Source organism: Dendropsophus ebraccatus, chromosome 13 (assembly GCF_027789765.1).
Source record: "Dendropsophus ebraccatus isolate aDenEbr1 chromosome 13, aDenEbr1.pat, whole genome shotgun sequence".
NCBI classification, from domain to species: domain Eukaryota; kingdom Metazoa; phylum Chordata; class Amphibia; order Anura; family Hylidae; genus Dendropsophus; species Dendropsophus ebraccatus.
This window is the reverse complement of record NC_091466.1, coordinates 48,799,559-48,827,315: the sequence shown is the minus strand read 5'-3', so window position 1 is coordinate 48,827,315 and position 27,757 is coordinate 48,799,559. Positions and strand designations below refer to the sequence as shown.

General features: G+C 41.2%; 2 protein-coding genes across 2 annotated transcripts in view; one reads left to right on the top strand and one right to left on the bottom strand.

Annotated features, from left to right (window-relative positions):
• JKAMP (JNK1/MAPK8 associated membrane protein) overlaps window positions 1-7,156 on the top strand; it is an 11,449-nt gene extending 4,293 nt beyond the window's left edge. Inside the window, exons 4-7 of the mRNA XM_069951421.1 lie at window positions 563-769; window positions 2,648-2,829; window positions 4,457-4,533; window positions 6,152-7,156. Of these exons, the coding sequence (XP_069807522.1) occupies window positions 563-769; window positions 2,648-2,829; window positions 4,457-4,533; window positions 6,152-6,370 (685 nt within the window). The 3' untranslated portion in view covers window positions 6,371-7,156. The remainder of the gene's footprint in view (window positions 1-562; window positions 770-2,647; window positions 2,830-4,456; window positions 4,534-6,151) is intronic.
• CCDC175 (coiled-coil domain containing 175) lies at window positions 6,876-27,757 on the bottom strand. Its single transcript, XM_069951419.1, has 20 exons — window positions 27,605-27,757; window positions 25,618-25,703; window positions 25,087-25,198; window positions 24,354-24,489; window positions 22,226-22,454; window positions 21,119-21,241; window positions 20,153-20,262; window positions 19,431-19,512; window positions 15,528-15,664; window positions 14,883-14,993; window positions 14,509-14,580; window positions 14,272-14,407; window positions 11,974-12,105; window positions 11,095-11,233; window positions 10,911-10,990; window positions 9,699-9,851; window positions 8,709-8,811; window positions 8,381-8,424; window positions 7,939-8,086; window positions 6,876-7,200 (listed from the first exon to the last, which is right to left on the bottom strand). Exons 1-20 carry the CDS (start codon window positions 27,663-27,665, stop codon window positions 7,175-7,177), a joined length of 2,220 nt encoding a protein of 739 aa, XP_069807520.1. The 5' UTR covers window positions 27,666-27,757; the 3' UTR covers window positions 6,876-7,174.

The following is a 27,757-nucleotide window of genomic DNA, read 5'->3' as shown; positions in this document are numbered from 1 at the left end:
TTGGGTGATGGTCACAGCGGCTGCAGCACAGTGCAGATTTATCTTTATTAGGGAGGACTGGGGCTTCTTTTTGCAGAAAAGGAGGTTTTAATCCTTGATGCCACTAGGACGTAAGTGTCAAGGGGGAGGGGCTTCTCTGCCCCTGAGTCCTTTCTCCCTGCTTATGTCCAGCGTTTGTTTTACTTGGATCTGGTCGCCACCCCACTTATGGAAGGGGGTGCATTACAGCGCCGGAGCGAGGTGGGGAGAGGAGACTCGGAGGCAGAGAAGCCTGGCCTCGGTGACACTGTCATCCCAGTGGCACCAAAAAGAAGCCCCAGACCTTCCTATGTGCAGCAGCTGCTGTCGTGAACGTCACCTCTGCAATCATGGGTGACGGTATCTCTTTAACAAACTTGTAACATGTCATGGATGATCTCTGCACCCCTACCAATCAAAACTAAACATACTCTGTAATATATTCATTGAGTCCCTTAACCCTTTCCTGCTGTAGGCAAAAGTCCTGCAGTATATGTGTTTGTGTATATATATCTATATCTGTTCTAACACTTCCTCTCCTCAGTTCCAGTGCACTTTTCCAGCACATCACGGCCTTGTTAGAATGCACTGCAGCCGCCCTGATAACATTACTCGTCAATGAACCCATTGGATATCTACATATTCGCTCCTGTGGAGTGGAAAAGCTGTCAGATTGGTATACAATGCTGTATAACCCCAGCCCAGACTATGTCAACACTGTGCACTGTACGCAAGAAGCTGTCTATCCTTTGTGAGTATCTCTTCTCTGTGTAATATACATAGTCTGATATAGTGGTAATTTCAGGTTTGACACTTTTTTCTTAACTATGACAATTGTTTTCCCACCAATATTTTATACACTTGACTTTAACCCTTAGAGGACCGGGCCAATTTCAATTTTTGCGTTTTCGTTTTTTCCTCCTTGTGCTTAAAAGGCCATAGCACTTGCATTTTTCCACCTAGAGACCCACATGAGCCCTTATTTTTTGCGTCACTAATTGTACTTTGCAATGACAGGCTGAATTTTTTTCATAGAGTACACTGCGAAACCAGGAAAAAATTCAAAGTGTGGTGAAATTGAAAAAAAAAAAACGCATTTCTTTTATGTTTTTCTTTTGGTTTTACGCCGCTTGCCCTGGGGTAAAACTGACTTGTTATATATGTTCCTCAAGTCATTATGATTACAATGATATGTAACATGTATAACTTTTATTGTATCTGATGGCCTGTAAAAAATTCAAACCATTGTTAACAATATATGTTTCTTAAAATCGCTCCATTCCCAGGCTTATAGCGCTTTTATCCTTTGGTCTATGAGGCTGTGTTAGGTGTTATTTTTGCGCCATGATGTGTTCTTTCTATCGGTACCTTGATTGTGCATATACAACTTTTTGATCGCTTTTTATTACAATTTTTCTGGATTTGATGCGACCAAAAATGCACAATTTTGCAATTTTGCATTTTTTGGCGCTTACGCCATTTACCGTGCGAGATCAGGAATGTGATAAATTAATAGTTTAGGCGATTACGCGCGCGGCGATAGCAAACATGTTTATTTATTGGTATTTATAACATGGGAAAAGGGGGGTCATTCTGACTTTTAATAGGGGAGGGGGCTTTTTACTAATAACAACACTTTTTTTTTTTTTTTTCACTTTTACACTTATACTAGAAGCCCCCTGGGGGACTTCTAGTATAAGCACTCTGATCTCTCATTGAGATCTATCCTGTATACTAATATACAGCTGCAGCCGGAATCAATCGAGTGGTGAGCCAGGATCAGCTCCATTACAGCGCTGAGCCCAGCAGGAGTGGGATGTGTGGATCGCTACTCCGGGACAACGTCCCGGAGGAGCGATCCGCCCTACTATACACCAAATACAGAAATCAATAGTACAGGCGATTTTAAGAAACTTAATAATTGGGTTGATTAGGCAAATATGCCATTATCTGCATTCAAATAGACTTTCCCCAGGCCCCCCCTCTCTCTCCTCCCTCCTCTCTCTCATTCAATGCTCATTATCAGGAAATCTCGACTCTTTTACATCAGTCGAGCCCTGTGTAACCTGAGGGGAGGGGGGAGGAGCGAGGAGCGAGAACAGAGAACAAAGGATTACACAGTGGGACCTGTGTGAAAGCCGGTATTCAGAGGTCAGAGAGGTCAGTGCTGACTGTCAGAGGAGATAGCCAGGTGATGTAGCTGTAAATTAACTCTTTGTTGTCCTGTTTTGGTGCCTCATCTCCTTCAACCCATGAAGACAGGGGGGAGGGGTTCAAACTGCTTTTTCATGATAAAAATGCATTTTCGCCTAATAAACCCAATTACAAAGATTCTTAAAAATCACCTGTACTAAAAAATTTAAACAACAGTGACAGTTTAAGGCTGTTTTGACACTTAGGTATCCAACATGAGCCAATCCTGGTGCCTGAGCTTTGGTTATGTTGCATCTATTATGTATGTCAATGCTTACATGATGTTCTCCACATTCAGGCTCTTGGTTCAAATGATGACGACTGCACCAGGGATGTTAAAGGCCGCCTTCTACATTATATAGCATGTCGTGATTTTCTTGTCACACACTACAGCACCATATTATTTGTCTAATGGATGTATTGCTATCGTCCCCAGGCACACAATCGTCTTCATTTACTATGCATTCTGCTTGGTGTTGATGATGCTTCTCAGACCACTTTTAATAAAGAAGATTGCCTGTGGGTTAGGAAAGTCAGACCGGTTTAAAAGCATCTATGCAGCCCTGTATTTTTTCCCAATCCTGACCGTCATACAGGCTGTAGGAGGTGGATTACTGTGTAAGTGAAAGTTCAATTTGAATAGTCCCTCTGGGACCCCAAACTGTATACTTTGTATGGGTAAAAATTCTGTGTGTGTGTTGATATAAGCATAAAATGGACACCAATGAAACTATAACTGTGTCATACTTCTGGTCATGCCATCTGCAGGTGTCAGGTCATAGACCAGGAGGAATAAGGCAGATAGATATATTGTTCTGGGGGTTATATCTTCTCTCTTTAGAACTTACATAAGAACTTTATGTTATTATACTTCTGGGTTAAGGAGTCCAGTGGGTGGTCCAAAACAGTGATTGACAGACTTGACCTGTCAGTCAGTGGAATCACCCACTGCACTTATGAGTCCAGAATTAGCCAGGATTTTAATCAGTAAAATGTAAGTTGTGCTAACTCTTTCCCCATAAAACAATACATCAGTGAGCTCAGCTCCTGGGTTTCTATAACATGACGCCCCAGATAGGATAGGATCTTCAGTGTAACAGGTTCCCCTGACAGTGCTCCAACCCTGATTATAATACACACCACTATAAGACCAGCAAATGTCTGGGCTAAAGGTCCCCAGGTTGTGTATATGGGCCTCTTCTGAGACTTTACCAACAGATGATGTCAGAAATATAGGGGTCAGGCAGTGATTTTTCCCACTGTTCTTGGAGATCTATGCTGCTACCAGAGCAGTCTGGCCCCTCCCAATAGAGAACATCAGAATATAGTAATGAAAAACAGCACCAGCACAGCAGGGATTACTTTCTAATGAGACACCCTCTTTGCTGGCAGGCAAAGGGTACATACTTGCGGATAGATGGAGTAGGTGGAATTCTATGTGGGGTGCTCAGCTAACAATACATAGTCTTCAACTTCATAACATCTTTAAGTAGAAAAACAGCGGCACTCACCACGTTTGTAGCAATTCTGAAGTTCCTTTATTATTAAAAAATGAAACATCATAACAGCAGGTGAGACGCCAGTGAAAACCAATGTGTGTTGCTGGTAACACACATTGGTTTTCACTGGCGTCTCACCTGCTGTTATGATGTTTCATTTTTAATAATAAAGGAACTTTGGAATTGCTACAAACGTGGTGAGTGCCGCTATTTTTCTACGTAAAAAAGTTATGAAGAGAACATGAATGTTCATGTGTATGGGGAGAACTGGGAAGAAATCCTGGCTAATGTCCACCTTAAGCTAAGCAGTAGGAAGCCGGGAGTCAAATCCTGATATTTATGGCTGGTTCTGAGGATAATCCATCAAAATTGTAGTCCTGGAAAACAGGACTGAAAAATACAAGGTACCTTCTTTTAAAGATGATCTAGGTTTCTTTGTCTCTTGATGCATATTGATCAGATTATATCAAAAAGCAACATTATTACCTGTGACATATGTACTGTCCTTTTCTATCAAGAGGCACATTGTATAATAGCGTCTGTACTGTCAATAATATGAGTGCATTGGATTGCTTCTTGCGGCAGAGAACAGTACAATGCGTTCTTTGTGTGTACGGCCAGATTATGAGTCACAGTTTTAGCTGGCATTGTTCTTGTAGTCTCGCCTCAGACACCTCATGTTTCTTACGTATAAAGAGGGATTCTCTACCATTAATGTGACGTGTTCTTTCTTTTCACTTTTTAAGATTATGCCTTTCCGTACATCATTCTGGTGTTATCGCTAATAACACTGGCTGTGTATATGTCTGCATCAGAGATAGAGGTAAGGAAAGAGTCTCATGTGTCATGTTGTATCGGGCGATGATTACTGTCCACTGCAGATAATAGCAGACATGTGGTGTTATTTTTTGTTGTTGTTCTTGTTTCTAGTTCTCAAGGGTTCATTTTTTGGACAAGAAATTGTATTCAATCAAGTACAGGGCTGTCTGACTTTAGTTGAGATTATTCTATACTTCTGCAAAGTCATTGTGACCATCACTGAGAATACAGCCATATTCTTTATTCACTTCTAGTCCGATATTTATATCTAGGTGAATAAAGTGTATGTAATGACAAAGAACAACTTGATAATCTGTAATCTGTATTGAGATCATTTTGATTCTAGTTTATATTTAGAGGTCATTTTAAAAGAAATATGACTAATATAGGTTCTCTAAAATCCCTTTAATTTGGCATGAATGGGACCTTATAATTCCCCGATTAGACAGTCTGGATCACAAAAGACAAAATCTATTCTTATAACTTTGAATCTAGGTATTTTGTAGTTTTTATACTTATAGCTTTCAGTTTTTATTGCATGTAAAAAATTATTTTGCTTATAATGATTTATTTTTAAAATCATTTTGCTTCTGTATTATATAGACAATAATACATTTATGTAATTTTTCATCCATTTTTTGTCCTCTTTCTTCAGTGTCAGTTTTGGTCCCAATTTTCCCTGTTTGCGCAGTCTCTAGCTGCTTTTACTCCGTTTTTATTTAAGCTAAAATCATATAATTTTATTGGATCATATGCTAATGGCCCATGTTAATCAATCTGGGTGTAACAAAAACTTGTGTAATTTGCTCATAGCAACTAATCATGGCTCTTCTTTTATTTTACCATTGATCGCTATATTTTACACAGATTTATAAATCTGCACCTTGCTGATTTATACCTACCTTGCTGGCACCTACATCCCACTGAGTTCCTGCCAGCTCTGCCGGTTTTTGATGTGCAAATCGCGCCGCTCTATGCACTGGAGTGTACTGCTATCGCCTTCTCTTTGTGACATGGCCAGACTTGATTCTGATGGAGCAGCACCATAAAGTTGAGGGGATATTGGTACACTTGGGGCTCCTGGCCTGCCTCCAGTGTACAGAGCGGCACAATATGCATATCAAAAACTGGTGCAGACTGATCTAGGTGGTACATTCGCTTTAGGAGGACGTTACCAATCCTGATCTGTCTGTTTTAGCAAATACATGCAATGCCCATAAAAACAATTCTAGAACATCTATTATAGCTCTGTGATTTGCTGCCCCTCTGTTATTCTTTCAAAAAAATCTAAGGCTTAATAACCAACTGGTCCTGGTGTCACCAATGGTGTGTCCCTACACTGTCTGACAATGCCATCAATTGGCAACACCCTGTAGACCCAGGACAATCCACACAATCTGCAGAAGTTGACCTACCATGTGGATTGCAGATGATGTTAGTGGAGAGAAGGGTCATCCATGATGAGTTTTCATTGGCATCATCTTACATCTACTCTGTCAATTTCTGAAGATTGTGTGTGGACTTTTTCTTTTACTGTTTGTAGTTAATATTTTTTAAATTGTATCTACTTTGCTGCTGCTGTGAATTTTTCACATGGAAAAATGTATTTCTTTTCATCGTAGACTTTCAAGGATCTCCTGGTAAGGAAGAAACGGCTGGTTGTTCTCTTCAGTCACTGGCTAGTCCATGCCTACGGGATTATTTCCATTTCAAGAATGGATAAACTAGAACGGGACTTGCCGCTCCTTGCCCTGGTTCCGGGGCCTACACTCTTTTACTTGCTTACTGCCAAATTTACAGACCCATCAAGGATACGTCTGGAAGAAGGTAGTGGACATTAACTTGGGCAGAAAACCCAGCTGCATAAACTGACACAGAAAGCCATGAGATGACTGACATATATCAGCATTCCTGGATATGTGCAAAGGCACCAAAGGCAATACAATGGAGACAGCCATTATGTCTGAATATGACCTATGACTTCCCAAGGAGCCAATGACAATGAATTTTACCTGTTGCCTTTATAGGATAGCGAGTTTAGTTTGTCAGTAAGCGTTTACCAGATGTGTAGGTATTTTATGCATTGAAGGGTGACCCTTTTATTGATTTGACTGGCTGCTTTTGACACATGCAAGTAAGCAGAAAACAGTTAAAGCCTTTTCCTTCACTGTGGAGCTTTATTCCTATAGATTAAAAAACTTTCACCTCTCAGATGATATTGCACCCCAATATTACAATCCTAAGGCACCTAAAGTATTGCTAGAGAACAAGGTACTGCTTTGTAGAGCATGCTGGGACTTCACAGTAAGCTAGAAGACTACAGGATTCACGTTTAGTAAAATTTAGAAATTTAATAAAATTCTGCAGAGCTCTGACATAGAAGAGCGAAGCAATGAAAATAACCTCATAATACACAGCCTTCTTCAGGAGTGTGGGCAGAGGCTGTTTCCTCTGTGTCTTCTGAACCTTTGTAAATTGATGCTATTTATTTTTGAGTTCTGTTTGTTTTGTGATTATATATGAAGGTAAGTAAATGGGATTTTATTTGTGTTTCTTTTATACATTAATTTCTGTAATATACAGTTTTGTTTGATGTGCCCGTAACAAATAAAACCTGCTTCAAAGAATCAGTGTGCTTCTTCACATTATTTGGAAAGAATTGTCTTTTTTCCTGAAAACATAAGAAAAAATATTTTTTATGTAAAGCGGTAAAATGGATTTAAAGGGAATGTGTCGCCTACATTTTCTTTTACTGAGTAGAGTCGAGATGAATGTGAAACATCATTGAGCATGCTCTGTGACCTTTAAGGAGGTCATTCCACAGGGAGCTGCTATTGTCTCCTCTGTCTACTGGTGTCACATGACGCTGCAATGCTGTACTGATCACTTTACAGCAGCCTCCTCTTATCACCACAGACACAACAGGAAGCTTAGCTTTGCTTAGTTTTAGCCTCAGTGGTGAGAATAAAAACTGCAAGATCTCAGGATTATTTTATAATATAGACAGAAAAATAAAAAAATACAAAAAATCACCAAAAATTCTTAAAAAAATATGTTTAACATCAAAACATTATTTAACCAAAAAGTCACTTTCTGATGACACATTCCCTTTAATACGACACACTTAAAATCACAGGAAGTCTATTTACCTATTAGTTTAAAAGTGTTAAAATGTAACTAAATGATATAAAGAGATTTCCAAGAGTATAATAAAATGAACTGGAAAAAGGAAATGTCTACAAAAAAGTAATATATAAAACATTACACAGCTGGTAAACCCCCGCTGGTCTACCACCGATGGCGTAGTGGTCCCTACTAGGCTTTATTTTCCTGGAGCGCTGCCATGCTATCATCGATGTGACCGCTCCACCCAATCATTTCAGAATACTATAGTTATAATTATAGTTACCTGCTTTGCTCTCTAAAAGAGAAGAAAGTCCAATATATTTCTCTTGTAGTACATTATTCAGGTATCCAATCTTCTCCTCTCTCTTGCTAATCTTTCTTAAAAGCTCCACAATGGAATCTAGGATCTCTTGGTCTCTCTCCGAAAAATCCTGTAGGGAAAGTATTATAATTGAATCTTCATCTGTATATGTGCTGTATATAACTGCAGAACAGAAAGTAGGTTTAAGAACCAGTTCACACGGAGTAAAAGCGGAATCCTTGTATTGATGTGCAGGTCTGACTCCTGGGACTCCCATTATTGCTAGAAGTCAATAACTGAGCTTATATAAATGTCCTATAAACTTCCTCTTTTATAGGCAATGTAAGCATGTTTGGAATATTTATTCAGTAATGTACTATTAGTTTAATTTCGTGTGTTGTGTAACGGAATGTTAAATACTTACACTACAAACAAAGTTGTCTTGGTCCCAACCTTCATGCAGATGCTCTGAAAAAATAAATTCATACAGGCTTAGGTATGATACATTGATTAAACACATTAATTAAACACGAATGTCCTCAAATTCTGAGTTTCTTTGTTACACAGGAGGTTTCCTGATTTCTAAACAAATGACGAAGAACTTTAGTGTAAAAAAATTAATTAAAGTAAAAAAAATAAAATCACCTTGCAGGGGTGTGTATTGGTATACTCCTCATGGTTCAGCCCATACTAAATTTGTTTTGGCTAAAGGATTATATGCCTGCTATGTAAATGTATTCTCCTGGACTTACCAATGAGAGATGCCTGCTCCTTTTCTAGGTGATTTGCAGCTGCTAGATGCTGTTGTGATTCGCTTATGATGGCACTGATATCTTCTTTATATTGTGCATTTTGCTGTAAAGGGATCATTACAATTACTGACAGAATGCAGCAATGCAAAAATACCAATTCACACGTTCAGTTAAGTTATCCAAGATTGTGAATCCGCAATCACAAATTAACATATTAAATAATTCTCGTATACAGGGCTGTATTAACAGCTGCTGCTGCCCTAGGCACTAAACCTGAAGACGCCCCATCTACACGCACCTATTGGCGATACCAGACCTGACCAATACCACCATACCCCCCACCCCCCTGGAAAAGACACCAGATTTACTGGCAAGTCTGAACGGGAGGAGGGAAAGTAAAAAAAATAAAAACAAAAAAATTTGTTTTTGCTGCCCCCCTGCAAGGTGCTGCCCTAGGCACCAGACCACGGGTCCCTAGTGGTAAATACGGCCCTGCTCATATATCTATACGCTTATGACTGATCACTCCGGACATAGCCCAGAGGGCTATGTCCGGCAACACTGGGGCTGCTGGGCAAACGGATCACTCCCCCTCAGGAACCTGGATGTGGTGTGTGGGCTTATGCACTTTGATCAAAATGTGACTAACTCCTGATGTTAATACAGAGTGATCAGTCATAAGTGTATGGATGTGCACAATATTTATATATACATACAAATTAACTTATTGCCCATTGATTTCTATTGGGCTATTCACACATTTAGTGCTTTCCCTGATCCCCAATCCAGGCCATGAAAAAATAAGACATGGCCTAGTGCGAACTGAAATGGATTAGCCAATAGAAGTAATAATAGTTTTTATATTAAAGCAAGATAAGAATTATTATAATCTGCGAGAAAATAGAAGATAGATAAGAGGTTACCACACACTTATGTAAGTGAGTGTCAGTAGTGGGAGATCCTGGAACTCTCTTTTTATTCATTACTCACCAATTTCAGCCTGCAGTTCTCCATGACGACAAGCTCCAGCCTTCTGTTTGTTTCATAAATTTCTTTGTCGATCAGCTTTAAAGTTGCAAGATCGCTCTGAAGCTTTTCGAAAGCTGATTTTCTAATCGCTTTTAAAGAAGCCTTCTTGGCATCCTGATGAAGTAATTATGAATATAACCTATCAGCTCTCCTCATATACCATAAAACAATCCTGACTTTTCTTGGACCTTAGGGGGAGATTTATCATTGTGCACTTTGATGTGCGCCAGGAAAAAGGGGCAAATTTATGCACAAACCATGCGGTTTTTGCAAAAATCTGCATCTTTTCCCCCAACATAAGCCCCACTTGCCTGATGGACAGGGCTTTATCATGATTTATGCCTGCAAACAGACGTAAATCATGGCAGAAATCTATACATGCAGATTCCTGCATGTGCGTCTTCGTAAATCTGGCAGGGTGCACGGGGTGGGGCTTTGTGTAAGCCGAGCATACTTTTTGTAATTCCTTATGGAAATGTATGTCAGCACTTAAAGGGAACCTGTCACCCCCCCCCCCCATGCCGGGGTGACAGGCTCCCGACCCACCGCTACAGCCCCCTATACTCACCTGATCCGGTCGGGTCACGGGGATATCAGCCGCTGCAGCCCGGCGGGCGCGCTGAGAGATGAGTCCAACGCTCATAGAGAATGACTCTCCGCGCTGGGCTGCAGCGGCTGAGATCTCCGTGACCGACCGGATCCAGAAGCGGGACCCAGCAGAATCAGGTGAGTATAGGGGGCTGTAGCGGGGGGTCGGGAGCCTGTCACCCCGGCATGGGTGGGGGTGACAGGTTCCCTTTAAAAGAATTTTGGTGAAAACCAGAGAGAACAGTACGGGTAAGTATATGGGGGTGCAAATATTCTGTCACTGACCTAAATAGAAATCCATGGTGAATTTAAGTCACAATCAGCTTGGTATATTGTGCACTGGATTCACTGCAGATTCCACCCTTACTACACTAAAAGTGCTAAATTTCATATTAGAAAATTATAACAGTTCCACAGAAGAAGCATAAAGCAGATATCTATGTTTTGTATAATCATATCCACTTGCTTTGTACGGAAATTCACTGTGAATTTTACCCACACAAATCTGCCACGTGTGAATGCACATTCTAAGAATACTCCTGGCAAAACTGATATACTGTTTTACCAAATGCAGCCCGACATTACCTTTATCTTAGAACTGGCTTCAATATCCTTTGCAATTCTGTTAATAGATCCCTCCATAGATTTTTGCTTGCTTTTCATGGCTGTATTATAAAGGAAGGTGTTTTCTATTTATTGCTGAATATGAATAGATGGCTGAATATTTACAGATACGTTTGTTTTTCTAACAGCTCACATATCTCCTTACCACTAGCTTTCTTTTTAATGTCTTCATAGTTAATGTGCTCCTTGTTGTACGTGTCCTCGGCTGCATTCATGATGGGAATGTTCATGGCCAGTTTATCTTGCTCAATTTCTAGACTTGAAATTAAATTCTTCATCTTTTCCTATAACAACAGAACACTTTATTTAAAGCCTATAAATGGACCAGCTTCTGAATGGAGTTTTTTAGGAGTGTGTGTATGTTAAAATTATAGAAACATTCACCAACCAGTTACCAAACTGATGCAAAACTACTACACTGAGCTACAAGTCGCCTGCAGCTCTCAGACAATGCTGAAAGTTGTAGTTTTGCAGGTAATAGGAGCTACAAGTTGGAGATGACTGTACTATAGTTAATTACTCCTTACAATTTAAGTGTCACTGTCATTATAACGTTCAACATGTAAATCAACAGTAAATGTGATATGAAGCAAGTTTGGAACTGGCTGGATCTGAAGGAGGATTTCAGTAAGTTCACTGCATGTAAGCTAAACATCACACATTAACTAGATGGCCTTGCAGGATGAGTAAGGCTGCATTCCCACGTTCCGTGATCCTGACGGATCACGGACGTGGAATGCATGTACCGGAGTTCCCCCGCGCCCGGACAGAATCTGTAATTAGATGCTGGAAGCGGGGGAAACTGTATTCAACTGTATTCAGCACAAGACTAGAAAGCTGCCTTCAGGAGACTGGACCTACTAACACAAAGTATAGCTTTGTGTTACGGCATGATAACTAAAAATAAAAAAATGAATGTAAATTGCAAACTTGCTCGATTTTGAAAGTTATACCGACAGTGACACTGTAAGCTAGAATCTGATCTGCTGCTATTATATTGTTAGTTTTATCCATTTCATCGTACCTCCAGATTTTTTATTTCATCCCTAAGACTTTGTACTTGACTAGAATATTCTCTTCTTGCTTTTGCATGGTCGTCATTTATGCTGCCAATCTTCTTGTCCCATTTCTCAATTTCTCCCTGAAGACGGCTGCCCTAGGAAAAAAAAACATCTATGAATCTTTTTGCTTGACGTCTGTAACTATTTGACTTATATATATGTTGAACCTTCTATATGTAAATCCAACATGTTATACAAGTTATAAAACAATATGAAGATTTTTAAATCTATTAGAATTATCAGGGATTAGCTGATTATGAAAAGTCAGACAAGGATATCAGAATTAAAGTTAAATATGTAATATAAATGCTGTAGTAGTGTACAAAAATTGCCACAAAATCTCCTTTACGGCTATGTTTACATTGGTGTCAGAGGTCCCATTCAGAAAGTTCAAGCAACTAGTAAAAGCAATGTACATTAGGGCTTCGTACCCTAAATCAGGAGATATTACTCTTATTTTATACTGTTATGCCAGCGCTGATATAAAAGCGTTAGAATTTTTAATGCAAATAAGGATAATAAAGCTCATGGGGTGTTCTGCTGGGCTGCAAAAGACCAGCAAAGTTCTGCCCCTATGGCCACAGGTAAATGCCCACTCTGTTTAAATTGATGGGCCAAACATTGTTGAGTGACAGACTGAAATAAGAGTTAAGAACAACAAAAGAAAAAGCAAACCGGCATTTAACTATCTGTATAGTGACTCCAACAAAGCCCAGTAAACTGCGGGAATATTATGGGGTGCTCGTCCAAGAAGATGCAGTAGACGCAGTCAAGTAAATCCAATAAGAACGAAAAGCGGCACTCACTGTTAAAAGTCTTCTTTATTCTTTCAAAAACTTAAAATCCTGCAGGGTATGTAGCAGTCGGTGTGGAAACCAGTCAATCAGAATGGTCAGACTGAGGAACAGCTGTCACATCATTCAGTGATTGATTGGCGTCTACGCCGACTGCTACATACCCTGCAGAATTTTAAGTTTTTGAAAGAATAAAGAAGACTTAACGGTGAGTGCCTCCTTCCGTTCTTTTCTTATTGAAATAAGAGTTATAATAGAAAGAGTTATATCCCTATTGTACACTGCATTTACTTAAGTGATACTGTTACCCCCTTTCTGTATAAGGACTTCTCTACACAGCTGTAGGGCAGAGGCGAGGCCTACTGCGGCGATGTGGGTGGGGCGAAGTGACGCAGCGCCCATGAAGCCTCGCCTAAGTGGCACAATCCACCAACGATAAAAAGCATTTTTTACTGGACCAAGCACAAAGAAATCTGTTATAAAGTAAGGTATGAAAACTGCAGAATTTAGGCTTTATAGCTGTGTAGAGTCCTCATACAGAAAGGGGGGACAGTATCATTTTAAGTTAACCAAAAGCTGGTGGCAGCCTGCTTTAAAATAAACAAGGTTTCATTCTGCAAGAACCACAGGCTGAATAAAACAGGGACATGCTTCCTCATTACAATAACTTATAATTCATACTGGAAAGCTGCAGTGTTTCTGAGGAAAATTATAACTCATGTCACCATGTTGGCCTTAGTTAGTGGTTCTCTGCCTATTTGTGTATAGGTAAAGATCTATCAATGAAGGTTGACCTGGCACAAAGTAGTTGTCAGGCCCCACTTTCAGCTGATGTTACAGCTATGGCTGTTTTGAAATGTTGCACCATCTCAAAGTAAGGCTATGTTTACACAACGTATATTTTCGTAAAACAACGTCCGTTGTACAACGGCTGTGATTATTACGGAAATATATGTTACATAGCCGTCTATGGGATCCGGCCGGAGCGTATACACATACTATACGCTCCGGCAGGGATCCCCCGCGGCGCCACAATGAACTGACATGTTTGCTCCATAATGTGCTGTGGGGAGTTGTGATGCGGGCACGCACAGATGCGCCCACATCAGAACTCTGCGACCCGAAAGATCATCCGGCTGTGGTGATCTTTTCAGAGACCGGCCGTTCCGTGACCCGGGCGGGTCACGGAACAGCCGATCTCTTACGCTATGTGAACATAGCCTAAATCAGTAAGGGAGTATGTCCCTGTTTCATGCTGCAAATGGTTCGAGCAGAATGAAACTGTTGACAGGTTCCCTTTAAGCTGATGTATAAAGCCTTCATTTTGAAGCAGTTCATTGCTGTACATGATGATGGACTATAACTCATAGAAATCCCTGTTTAAGCATATGTAAGCTATTCTGAACATAGGTACAATTACAAATGGGAATTCAATCAGACTATATGACTACACAGCATTTGCCTTACCTCGTTTGTTAGAAAAGCTTTCTTATCTAGTCCATTTTGAATTCTTTTCTTCATTTCACTTATAAACCCTTCCTCTGACAGTTTCCAGAGCTCCATCTCCTTTGTCATGTCATCTTTTTTAATCTGGATACTCATTCTGCGTTAAATAAAGTCCAGAATGAGGCAAATGATTAACATACTGTAAACACCCCTAAATACTGACAATATCCCTAAACTAATTGATATGAATCTGCAAACCTTTTTTGACGTTCTGTTGCCAGATTCTCCTTAAATTCATCCACGTGAGTGGCAAGCTGCTCTGCGGTAATTCTGTAGATACAGAGTGAAGTGTGATGCAGTATATGTTACAATAATGGTTATTTATATATGTATGTCAGTGGCATGTCCCCACATATATCTCCATCAGATGCCTATGGTATATAGGATACAGAGGCACATAGTACAGGTCCTGGAATACTTTATTTATGCCTTCTTATGGAATAAAGCAGTAGACAGCTGGAAACAAAGGTATACCAAAGTATAAAAGTCCAACAGCATTGAGTAAATGGGGAAGTATGGATATGTCTTATGTATTGCAGTCTAATGCAGATGTAATGTGAACATTAATGTACCTCATACTTTCCAAAAGGTTTTCAGTGTCTTGTTCCATTTCTTTCAGCTCCATCTTTAACTTTCCTAAAAGTTCCTGTTTTTCGTCAAGAACAGATCTTGATTTTTCCAGTCTAAAAAACATATAACATATAGATCAATACAGTGTCTTACCTGTAGGTTGTAGTATCATTTGCACACTCTATATGAATTTATTCTTATCTGTGGAGATTTCCCTTTATTTATTAGGGAACCCTTAATAAGTTCTGATACATGAGATTATATATTAGTGGATCCCTTCAAAACGGATGTCTATAGGGGCTTTCAGAGCGTAAACAGATAACCAGCACGCTGCAGATTAATCTATGCATTTATTTTGTCCCCCCAGTGGTGTGTGGCAGCTGGTTATTCTCGCACCCATTCAGTCTTTGGCCTACTTTTTTTTGATCTGTGAAATACTTTCAATATTTAATCAGTGATTTACATAATCCACCTAGTTCCTATGCAAGTTACACTATTAACCCAACAATTTACATTGCCATTTCATAGTACTGAAACGTAATTTGCACATGGACACATTAAGGATCCATGTGATACAGTGTCCATAGCCTGTGATGGGCCCATACTGTGTGGTCTCTATTGTAAATATGATGCAAATACAATCTTACTCCTTAGCCATGTCTTTTTTTATGGCATGCTGTCTGTCTTCCTCCTCGTTGGCTGTCTGGTATCTCTGCTTCAAATCTTTATGCTTCTTTGTCAGAGACTCATGTAAAATTTCAGCACTGATCATTTGCTCATCTATCTAGAAGCAATGAGAGTGGTGATCATAAAACAAACCACCAAATTTTTTATAATAAAAAAAAACACAATACTGCGGTATGCTGTACATGAAAAGTAAATTGTTGTACTTTATATGTCTCTGATGGAGACTATACACAAGTCTGATGGTTACTAATATATCTGCTAACCTTGAGCACAAAATGGTCAGGGGAAGGGGGTGCCTTGCAATTCAAACACTTGTCAGAACAGGAACATGTATTGTTCATAAGAAAATAATTAAAATTATGGAAACTTTTATGCATTGCCTCACATGTGTACGGAGAAAGAAGAATTCTTGGTATTTAAATGTCTTAAACTAACATCTAAATAAACTGATGCAATTTTTTTTTTCCTTTTCAGAGTCAAGGGAAAGTAAGGTTGTTGTACTGCTATTTAATAAGCATCAATAAGATAAAAGCTTCCTATAAGAACATGCTAGAATATTCTGTCTATAAGTAAAAATGTCACTGCAACTCTGCTTTTGCCTTGTGAAATATTAATCAGTGACATTTTATAATGCTACTTTCTTTATCTATTTTTATCTTAAAGCTAGGCCCAAACTGGACTACAGCCAAGGCTTAAGAAATCACTAGGTACCCTCTAAGAGGTTTGTGCAATGAAAGGTCAGTATTTTGCTGCCTCATCTTGCTAAAAGTCCATTGATACTTGTACATGTAAGGGATGTAAGGTATTTTTAATAAAATCCTTTTTTTTTTTAAACAATTTTTTAGAACAAATTATCCCCCAGTACAACAAAAACCCGAGAGGGCATACCCTCTCCACCCATTCCCACCCATACCCTCTCCACCCAAACGTATCCGTTTTTAATTGGTTACTTTAACGGATAGAAAAATGTATTCAACCCTATTTTTGTGTACGTTAAAAAAAACGCATCCGTTTCGATCAGTTTTTTTTAAAATATTGGAAGTCAATGGAAAAACAGATCCAAACGGATGGCACACAATGCACCTGTTTTTTTCCATAAAACGTATATGTTAAACGGATAGGAAAAATGTAGTGTGAACCCAGCCTAAGTATCAAAACTATCCGCATTTTGAGGATGTTATAGTTGAAAGCGACTCCTCCATCCCCATGCCCCATGGGGGTGGAGGAGTCCCATGCCCTTAAACCCAAGAAAGAATCTTGTTGATTATGAAAGTCATGAGCAATTGTGAACTCCTTTCTAGTCTTCTTGGTTTTCTTTTCCTTTCCGTTAATTTGCTAATAAGTTGATATGTATGTAGTGACCTGTAAGACCAGAGTTGCTATGAACAACTTTCCACTATTGGTCCTTTATGAAAGTGCTCTCTGATATGATATTGATTTTATTATTGAGCGGAATGCCCGCTCATACTGTTTGTACATTTTTTTTGTGCACTTCTTTATTCTTAAATAAAAGCGTTGAGGCCCCCTTCACACGTCCGGAAAATCTGTCCGGATTTCCTATCAGGAAATCCGGACGGATTTCCGGACGCATAGAGTTTCATTAGACACGGACACCCTTCCGGATTTTTCCGGGAGGGTGTCCGTTCCAGAAAATAGATGTACATCAAGAAAGTGCCCGGGATTCCGGATTGGCTGAGAGCCCGCAGGCACCCCCGCAGCCACTGGCACCTCTCTTCCCTGCACCAGACCTCAGCACAGGTCTGGACGCCACCCGATCCTCCTCACCCGCACCCACGCCGCCCGACCAGGTGATTTCCCCTGCTGAATACATGATGGGAGTTGTACTCCTGCAGCCTGTGGCTATCCAGGTTGCAGAAGTACAACCCCTATCGTGCCCTGCTGAAGTCATGATGGGAGTTGTACTCCTGCAGCCTGTGGCTATCCAGGTTGCAGAAGTACAACCCCTATCGTGCCCTGCTGAAGTCATGATGGGAGTTGTACTCCTGCAGCCTGTGGCTATCCAGGTTGCAGAAGTACAACCCCTATCGTGCCCTGCTGAAGTCATGATGGGAGTTGTACTCCTGCAGCCTGTGGCTATCCAGGTTGCAGAAGTACAACCCCTATCGTGCCCTGCTGAAGTCATGATGGGAGTTGTATTCCTGCAGCCTGTGGCCATTCAGGTTGCTGAAGTAAAACCACCATCATGCCCTATTGACAGGTCATGAAGGGAGTTGTACTTCTGCAGCCTGTGGCCATCCAGGCTGCAGAAGTACAACTCCCATCATGCCCCTGCTGACAGGTCATGATGGGAGTTGTACTTCTGCAACCTGGATGGCCACAGGCTGCAGAAGTACAACTCCCTTCATGACCTGTCAGCCGGGCATGATGTGAGTTGTACTTCTGCAAGCTGTGACCATTCAGTTTGCAGAAATACTGTACATCTCCCATCATGTCCTATTTTTTCTTCTGATCAGGAAATCCTGAAGGTTTTTCCTGATGGTTTCCTGATGGTAAAAACGGATTACTGTCAGGAAATCCTGATACTTTCCTGATGGCTTTTGAGGTCTCCTGATCAGGATCTCCTGACAGTAAAAACTGACACGGACGTGTGAATGGGGCCTGAGAAAGAAAGTTATGAGCAATTGCCCAGTTTGCCCTCTATAACATTGACCCTGTGTCATAAAACTATAAATGGTATTATATTTGAAGATTTTGGGGAAGAAGAACTGTGTTTTACACGCCAATCATAATGTAAAATGTCTGGTTTCCGCATGCCTCTAAATCAGGCAGTGATGCAACCTGTAAGTCAGGCCTCTAAAATCTACACCAGCGTTGACCTGGCAAAGATTTCAGCTGCAGTTTATGCTACCTGGTGTGGTGTCAGAAAGGTATGTAGATTTATAATTTCGAAATCTCAGGTCTTCCAGTATGTATCAGCTACTGTATGTCCTGCAGGAAGTGATTATTATTTCCAATGTGACACAGTGACAGAAACTGTCTGTCCAGTGCAGGAGAGGTTTTCTATGGGGGATCTGCTACTGCTCTAGACAGTCCCTGTCACAGGCAGAGGTGTCAGACTGGAAAGAATACACCACTTCTTGCAGGACATACAGCACCTAATAAGTATTGGAAGGCTCAGGATTTTTAAATAGAAGTAAATTACAAATGTATATAACTTACTGACACCAGTTAATTTGAAATAATTTTTTTTTGCTGAAGTACCACTTTCAGGTGCCTTCACACCTAGCAACTCGCAGCGTAAATTACGCTGCGAGTCGTCTAGGTCCTGGCAGATCACTTTCACTACATACACGCATCGGTCTGAACGACCGCTGCGTGTATGTAATTCTGCCGGCCGCTTAACCCTTTCAGCTGCCACCCGGCTCCCGCTCCGCTGTATACATTACCTCTCTTCGCTGCACGGGGTCCCGGCGTACTGCTCTCCCGCCCAGCCAATCAGTGTGTTGCCCAGCCGCAGCCACTGATTGGGCGGGCGGGAGAGCAGTACGCCAGGACCCCGTGCAGCGAGGAGAGGTATGTATACAGAGCGGGAGCGGAGCGGGAGGCGGGCGGAAGCTGATGGGGTTAAGGGGCCAGCAGAGATACATACACGCAACAGTCGTTCAGACCGCTGCGTGTATGTAGTGAAAGTGATCTGCCAGGACCTAGACGACTAGGTGTGAAGGCACCCTTAAACAGAGTAAAAAAAATGGAGGCTTACTCAAAAATTTGGCCACTTTTCACAGTCTGTGTCCACAATAATAAAATTCCCCCCATTGTGATGATATTAATGATTATGATGATATTACTACAACAAAATAACTGCAATAATAATAATAATAATACTTTTAACATTTTTTTACCTTTGATATTTCATCCTTCAAAGAGTTGCTTTGATTGTAAAAATTCTCTTTCTCATTTCCCATATGTAGCTCTAGAATGTCTCTAATAAAGAGAAAAAGAGCAGTGTCAAATTTTAGCTTTTTAAAAATGTCCTCCTTAAAGCGGTTGTCCAGGGATCAGAAGACAACCAAAGCCTTTTGCTCCCCCGAGGTGAAATGCAATATCGGAGACACTGGAGCTATTTGACATTGCTTGTAGGTGTAATTTTGTCCGTCCATGATGATTGCAATTTAGCCCCATCCCCCCATGTCTCAGAAGGAATTGCTTCCAAGACGTTGAATCTCAGGAAGTGAGCGCCAGAGAGCACAAGGCTTCAGCCGTATTTTACTCTTCGGACAACCCCTTTAAGAAAGGCAAGTCGAGAGGTTTATGTCCCAAATTCTTTTACATTTGTTAATCTATGATTTTTTTAATACCTAGAAGAATGTTACATACAAAAAAAAGTATTATGGCATTCTAAATTATGAAATGGGCAAATAGTCACCTGAATATACTCTTTATTTTATACTTCGTGCTGCTATATTGTCAGTAATGTTCCCAATAGACAAAAAGACTGAGGATTCCATGAGTATTTACACTATACAGTACATTAGTATTAGTACAAACTCATGTCACTTCTCTCAGTATTATGGTGTCGTACTCAAGTACAATCATTTCCCATCATTTCTGACACACAACTCACATTTTGTTTGAGGTATCCATTGCCTGTTTTTTTTGTATATCCCGTTTATTTGTCAGTCTGCCATGTGAAGCTTGCAAAAGTAAAATTCTGCCCGTTACAGAAGATATGTTCTGGGGGGAAAAAAGAAAAAAAAAACACACACAACTTGTTTTATATTTCCGGTAATTGATCACGTATAGGCTACAGTTACAGTCAGTGGCCAGCAGATTTACCCATGATTTAATGTATATGGCTGGGTTCACACTACGTATATTTCAGTCAGTATTGTGGTCCTCATATTGCAACCAAAACCAGGAGTGGATTAAAAACACAGAAAGGATCTGTTCACACAATGTTGAAATTGAGTGGATGGCCGCCATATAACAGTAAATAACTGCTATTATTTCAATATAACAGCCGTTGTTTTAAAATAACAGCAAATATTTGCCATTAAATGGCGGCCATCCACTCAATTTCAACATTGTGTGAACAGAGCCTTTCTGTGTTTTTAATCCACTCCTGGTTTTGGTTGCAATATGAGGACCACAATACTGACTGAAATATATTGTACGTAGTGTGAACTCAGCCATATATAGCTGTATAAAGCTAAAGACAGAAAGAGATCAGCTCTCATAACTACACAAAGCAGCCTGAAAGCCAATACAATTGCTTCACATTATATTTTCTATTCTACCATTATTTCCGGCCAGGGATCAGGGATTGCTGTTACACAAATCAAATTGATATGGACATTAAAATAAACCCACACTAAATGATATTGTTATGCTTGCACAACTATGTAGTTCTACTTTAGTGTCCCAATGTGGGCACCAAATGCTACATACCATGATTTTGTAGGAGCAACATGCTGGGTCCCATTGATATTTTACACTTAATATGTGGTACCAGCCCAACTTCGTATTTGCCATTGTAGTACATTGTATGTTATTATTATGTTTGTGTCATTATGTACTTTCCACATTTTACCTCTTTCTCCATGCTTATTTTCTCTTCCACGTCAAACAGCACTGACCTCCTCTGACCAAGATATACTTTCTTTTCTGCATTTCTGCCGTCTTGTGCATCGGTTTTTCTTTGAGTTTCTGCAATCTAGACAACCAACAATGGCCATATATAAGTATTCATTCTTTATCCATTTTATTTACTAGGGTTTATTTTTATAGTATTTTGGGCTATGTTCACACCTGTTCTACGGTATTCTGTCAGAATCCAACCAGTTTTGATTGCCAAAGCTGTGCTCCATGCATTACTATTATTAACATCAAAACAAAGAATTTTGAAAACCTCATTATAAGCCAGTTTAATGGTGCGTTTACACAGATTTATCTGACAGATCTTTGAAGCGAAAGCCAGAAACAGACTATAAACAGGGAACAGGTCATAAGGGCCTATTACACGGGTCGTTTAGAGGAGCAAACGAGCGCTCTCATCGCTCTTTTGCTCCTCGTTCCCCGCTCGCTGCTGCCGCTATTCAGCGCGGCTGCAGCAAGCGGGTGAGTGCGGGAGGGGGCAGCGGGGAGCTGCGGGGGGGGGGGGCTGCCCGGGTGATCGCTGATCGTCCGGGCAGCCCATAAGATATAGCAGCGTCTGCTGCCGACACTCCTATTCAACGGAGCGACGGCAGCAGATCGCTGCTATATCAGTCGCTTGTTTTTCAACATGTTGAAAAACAAGCGACTGCAACGATCAGCCAACATCAACGATGTCGGCTGATCGTTGCACTCTATTCCACGAGACGATTATAGTCCGTAGCGGCCAATATCGGCTGAATACGGACGATAATCGTTCCGTGGAATAGGGCCTATAGAGGAAAGACTGAGATCTATCCTCTTTTCAAATCCGTTCCTGGCTTTGGCTTCAAAACTCTGTCATATAAATCTCTCTGTGTAAATGCAGCATTACTCAATGTTCCCCACAATTCTTGTTATAACAAGTCGGAGTAGCTAGGCTGTATTTTATTCATATCTATAAATGCCTGGATGCATGGACAGACAGTAGATGTACAGTCTAATATCAGCTTCAATTGACAAGCTTTAAAAAGTGACAACAAATTCACATTTTATGACTGTGCACCTCAGCCATTAGTTTTTCTGTCTCCTCGATGAACTGCTGCCTTTCTACGGCCATATCCTCTGCTAGGTCTTCGGTTTTGTTCTGATATTCAATGATGGCTTCTTCGGCTTCTTTACGCTTGGTGTGAGTCTCATTTACAAGAATACTCTGATGAGCTTTGCCTGCCATCTGCTGGTTTAGTAGATCAACTGCTTCTTGATGTTTGTCCCATAAAACTTCCCCCTGTTGACTAACCCCAAAAAAATAGATTTTCCATCTCAGCATGTAACATCCTAATAATATTTGGTCAAATAAAGGGAACACAATATTGATGATTTAAGGGGGATCTGATCCTATTTCATCGGCATATAAAGAGGGAATTAAAGGGAGCCTATTACAATGAATATGCAGTCTGCAGACATGTTGGGGGGGGGGGGGGGGGGGGGGGGGGAGTCACCACTGTTGCCTCCATGAGAAGTACACGATGACATCTATTTAAAACTGAATGTTAAAGTAAACTTACATAGTCAGACAAAGGCCAGATTAACTCTAATGACTCAAATATAGCCAACTAGGTCAGGCCAGTAAAGTCAATTATACCTGTGCCCATCCAAGCACATATATATGTCTATCCCATATTGACAAATTGTGACGTATGTGTAATGGAGGGCTGAAATGTAATGTGAACAAGCCCTTATACTGTTTACGGGGAGTTGATCAGATAGAATAATGAAAATATCTGCTTATTCTGGGCCTAAGTGTGCTGTCCTGATGTTATCCCTATATGCAGACATATACAGCTCACTGGACTCAGAAGGCCATTATTCAATTACTAGTGATTCTGAGTATTTGCTTACATAAAAACAATGTCAATATAGTCTGTCTATCTATATTCTATCATAAATCTATATATTATTAACATATCTATCTATCTATCTATCAGCAATCTTTATGTCATTAAGATATCTATCCATCCATTATCCATCCATCCATTATCCATCCATTATCCATCCATTCATCCATCCATTCATCCACCCACTTAGCTCCTCCTGCTCTGTAACATGCTGCCTGGAGACCTCAGGGATCCCACTGAATCTGGACCAAACATAACTTGATAATATTAACTGCTGGGGAATAAAAAGGGGAAATGCTCTTTAAAGAGTCACTGTCGTTAAACTTTTTATTGCAGAAATCAATAGTCCAGGCAATTTTAAGAAACTTTGTAATTGGGTTTATTAGACAAATCTGCCATTATCTGCATGTAAAAAGCCTTTTCCCAGGTCCCCCCCTCCTCTCCATTCTGTCATCCACTCCTCAGAATCAGAAAATCTCGACTGTTTTTTCATCAGTCGGATCTGTCTGGTCTATGAAGAGGGGAGGGGGGAGGGGGAAGGAGCGAGATTAGCGGGCAGCTGAGAGCCGAGAACAAAGGATTGCTCAGCAGGGGAGCTATTCAGAGCCCTAATTAGAGGTCAGAGAGGTCAGTGCTGACTGTCAGAGGAGAGAGCCGATGATGTGAATGTAGATTAACTCTTTGTTGTGCTGTTTTGCTGCTTTTACTTTCTCTCTCCATAGGAAAATCATAAAGACAGGGGGGAGATCTTCAAACTGCTTTTATTATGATAAAAATTCATTTTTCGGCTAATAAACCCAATTACAAAGTTTCTTAAAATCACCAGGACTATTGATTTCTGCAATAAAAACAGTGACACTTTAAGCTTTACATATTGATATTTCTATATAAAATACCAGATAGTAATTACAAAGCATGTTGTCTTTCCCCAGGGGATCTCTTTCACTTCACATGGCTGTACTGTAAGGACACTTCACTCAATCCTTGACTAATGGCAGATGATTGTATTGACTATAATGCTTTATAAATTATTAAGTGTTGAGCAGTAAAATAGCTTCAAGCTAAATTATTATTGTGTAGATGTCTGCTGTGTATTTAGGTGCAACTTGTTCATAGCCAAGTCAGTAAAGGGGGTTGTATACTGGTCATAAATGTACTCATTTTATAGAACACTTGCATTATTGGAGGTTATATGCAAATAATGGTATTTATGGGCATGGTTTTGGCCACATGCATTTCTAGGTATGTGAGAACGCAGCCTAGAATATACAAAGAGTAAAAAGTAGATAAATGTACCTCATATAGTCATTCATCTCTTCCAGTGCTTTTTGTTTTCTTTCAGTGTTCTCCAGTTCCTCGCTGATCTGTTTCAGTTCATTTTCTAAGTGAAGTCTCTCAGACGCAATGGACTCACGAGCGCTTCTAACTGCATCTAGTAATAGTAAACCCATATTCCTGTCACTCATATGGCATTACACCTATAATAACTGGTGGCTGAACAATTGTTCAGCTGACTATGTCTCCATTCCAGTGGAATGCTGGGCACGGCTGAGCGTTTCTGCATTCTCTATGGGGACGGGTCAGACACAGCTGGACTGCTCTGGTTGTGGCTTATCTATCCGAGAACAAAGCGGTCAAGCAGTAACTTTCCATCATGGAATGGAATGGCGCTGGGGATCATGGCAGGTAGGTACAGGTTTCTTCAGCCCACCCACACCACAAATATTTAAATAAAAATCACCAGACAACCCTTTTAAGTCTGGAGTCATTTAAATTGTCACCCAAAAGAGGCATATGACTGAAAATATCTGTAAATATGTGTCATTAGTGCTGTTAGAAATGGGTATCAATGGATGGATTTAGGGTGAGGCCGGACAAGTAGTCGGCTGGCTAAATCATTCACCTATAGGCTGCTATATTTTGGATATGTGCAGCCTTCCACTCATGTGGCTTCACAGTAAAGAGACTCCATGATACTGGTTCCTGATGTATGTAAATCACTTATCAGGTTACGAGTGTTGGTAGCTACCTTCAATCTCTCTAGTGATGACTCTTGGCAGGTGCACAACTGTATATCTCAATTTGCTGTTTTCGATGGTCTCCACTTCCAGAAGCTCCAGAGTCTTCCTTCTTATGTCTTCCTATTTAGTGGAGAGAATAAAATTGCTCCCATATGACACATAGAATTTCTCATACATTTACATTTTATTATCTGATGTTGGGTAGGATACCACGAGCTAACCTTTATCTTCTATGATTGTCCTGTAATCTAGAACATTTGACAATCCTTTGAATCCGATCACATAAATTAATGAATATTCTACTACTGTACATTTGGAGTAATCAATAAATTTTAGCATTTGTTTTTACAGTATGTCAACACTACAGGATCATAGCAAGGAACAGGGGCCATCTCTTAATATTGACAGCCCCAAATAATGATCATTATCTGCGGCCATCAATATTAAGAGATGGGCGCCGTTCCCTGCTATGATCCCATAGTGGGGACATAGCCTATGACTATAACCTGTTTATATACTATATACCTGTCCATTCTTACCAGTTCCTTCACAGCATCTGCCACTGCCGTCAAGTGTTGTGAAATGTCTTCATCAAACCCCGGATCTTTGTCTTTTACCTGTTTCTCTAGATAAAACAAGTAGAATGATGGTGGACTTGCAATGTGAATATCACCACAAAGTGCAGTACAGTATAGCTGACACTCTGTCTGGGGGCACTCTATAGCTGACACTCTGTCTGGGGGCACTCTATAGCTGACACTCTGTACGGGGCACTCTATAGCTGACACTCTGTACGGGGCACTCTATAGCTGACACTCTGTACGGGGCACTCTATAGCTGACACTCTGTACGGGGCACTCTATTGCTGACACTCTGGTACAGGCCACTCCACAGCAGCCACTCTGTACATTGCACTCCACAGCTGCCACTCTGTATATTGCACTCTATAGCTGACACTCTGTATGGGGGCACTCTATAGCTGACACTCTGTATGGGGGCACTCCATAGCTGACACTCTGTACGGGGCACTCCATAGCTGACACTCTGTACATTGCACTCCACAGCTGCCACTCTGTACATTGCACTCTATAGCTGACACTCTGTATGGGGGCACTCTATAGCTGACACTCTGTATGGGGGCACTCTATAGCTGACACTCTGTATGGGGGCACTCTATAGCTGACACTCTGTACATTGCACTCTACAGCTGCCAGTCTGTATGTAGGCACTCTATAGCTGACACTCTGTATGGGGGCACTCCACAGCTGACACTCTGTATGGGGACACTCTATAGCTGACACTCTGTATGGGGGCACTCCACAGCTGACACTCTGTATGGGGGCACTCTATAGCTGACACTCTGTATGGGGGCACTCTATAGCTGACACTCTGTACATTGCACTCTACAGCTGCCAGTCTGTATGTAGGCACTCTATAGCTGACACTCTGTATGGGGGCACTCCACAGCTGACACTCTGTATGGGGACACTCTATAGCTGACACTCTGTATGGGGGCACTCCACAGCTGACACTCTGTATGGGGGCACTCTATAGCTTACACTCTGTATGGGGGCACTCTATAGCTGACACTCTGTATGGGGGCACTCTATAGCTGACACTCTGTATGGGGGCACTCTATAGCTGACACTCTGTATGGGGGCACTCTATAGCTGACACTCTGTATGGGGGCACTCTATAGCTGACACTCTGTATGGGGGCACTCTATAGCTGACACTCTGTATGGGGGCACTCTATAGCTGACACTCTGTATGGGGGCACTCTATAGCTGACACTCTGTATGGGGGCACTCTATAGCTGACACTCTGTATGGGGGCACTCTATAGCTGACACTCTGTATGGGGGCACTCTATAGCTGACACTGTATGGGGGCACTCTATAGCTGACACTCTGTATGGGGGCACTCTATAGCTGACACTCTGTATGGGGGCACTCTATAGCTGACACTCTGTATGGGGGCACTCTATAGCTGACACTCTGTATGGGGGCACTCTATAGCTGACACTCTGTATGGGGGCACTCTATAGCTGACACTCTGTATGGGGGCACTCTATAGCTGACACTGTATGGGGGCACTCTATAGCTGACACTCTGTATGGGGGCACTCTATAGCTGACACGCTGTATGGGGGCACTCTATAGCTGACAGGCTGTATGGGGGCACTCTATAGCTGACACTCTGTATGGGGGCACTCTATAGCTGACACTATGAAGAACTTTGTGGCTGGCACTGTGTATGGCGGCAGTCTATGGCTGTTATTGTGGCAGTCTATGGCTGTTATTGTGGCAGTCTATGGCTGTACTGTGGAGTTCTATGGCTGGGTCTGGTATTTCGGGCAGTCTCTCAGTACACAGCATTAGACATGACTATAGCAGGTGCCGGCAGTATACCTCCTCATGTACAGCCCTCCGCCCCCTTATAGAACCAGGGACCTGCACTCCGCGATCACCTCACCGGGTAAATCAGTGCGCGTCCCTCATCAGGCGGCGGCTGTCTCCCGGCACTTACCCACTTCCATGAAGTGCTCTAATACCGCGGACACCGCCTTGCAGTCCGGGACCGACATCATCCCGTCTCCTCTGGGCGTCCAAAAATCAGGGCCTACTAACTCGCAAGCATACAGGGTTACTATGGGGACCAGACGCTTCAACCAACACACAC

Bases quoted from the DNA above. Each gene is read 5' to 3' on its own strand.
- CCDC175 (XM_069951419.1), bottom strand. From the start codon at position 27,665: ATGATGTCGGTCCCGGACTGCAAGGCGGTGTCCGCGGTATTAGAGCAC. The intron at 14,994-15,527 runs GTAAGATTGTAT...TATGTTTTTTAG, and splicing joins AAAAAAGACATGGCTAAGGA to ACTGGAAAAATCAAGATCTG. The intron at 8,812-9,698 runs GTGAGTAATGAA...ATCCCTTTACAG, and splicing joins AGAACTGCAGGCTGAAATTG to CAAAATGCACAATATAAAGA.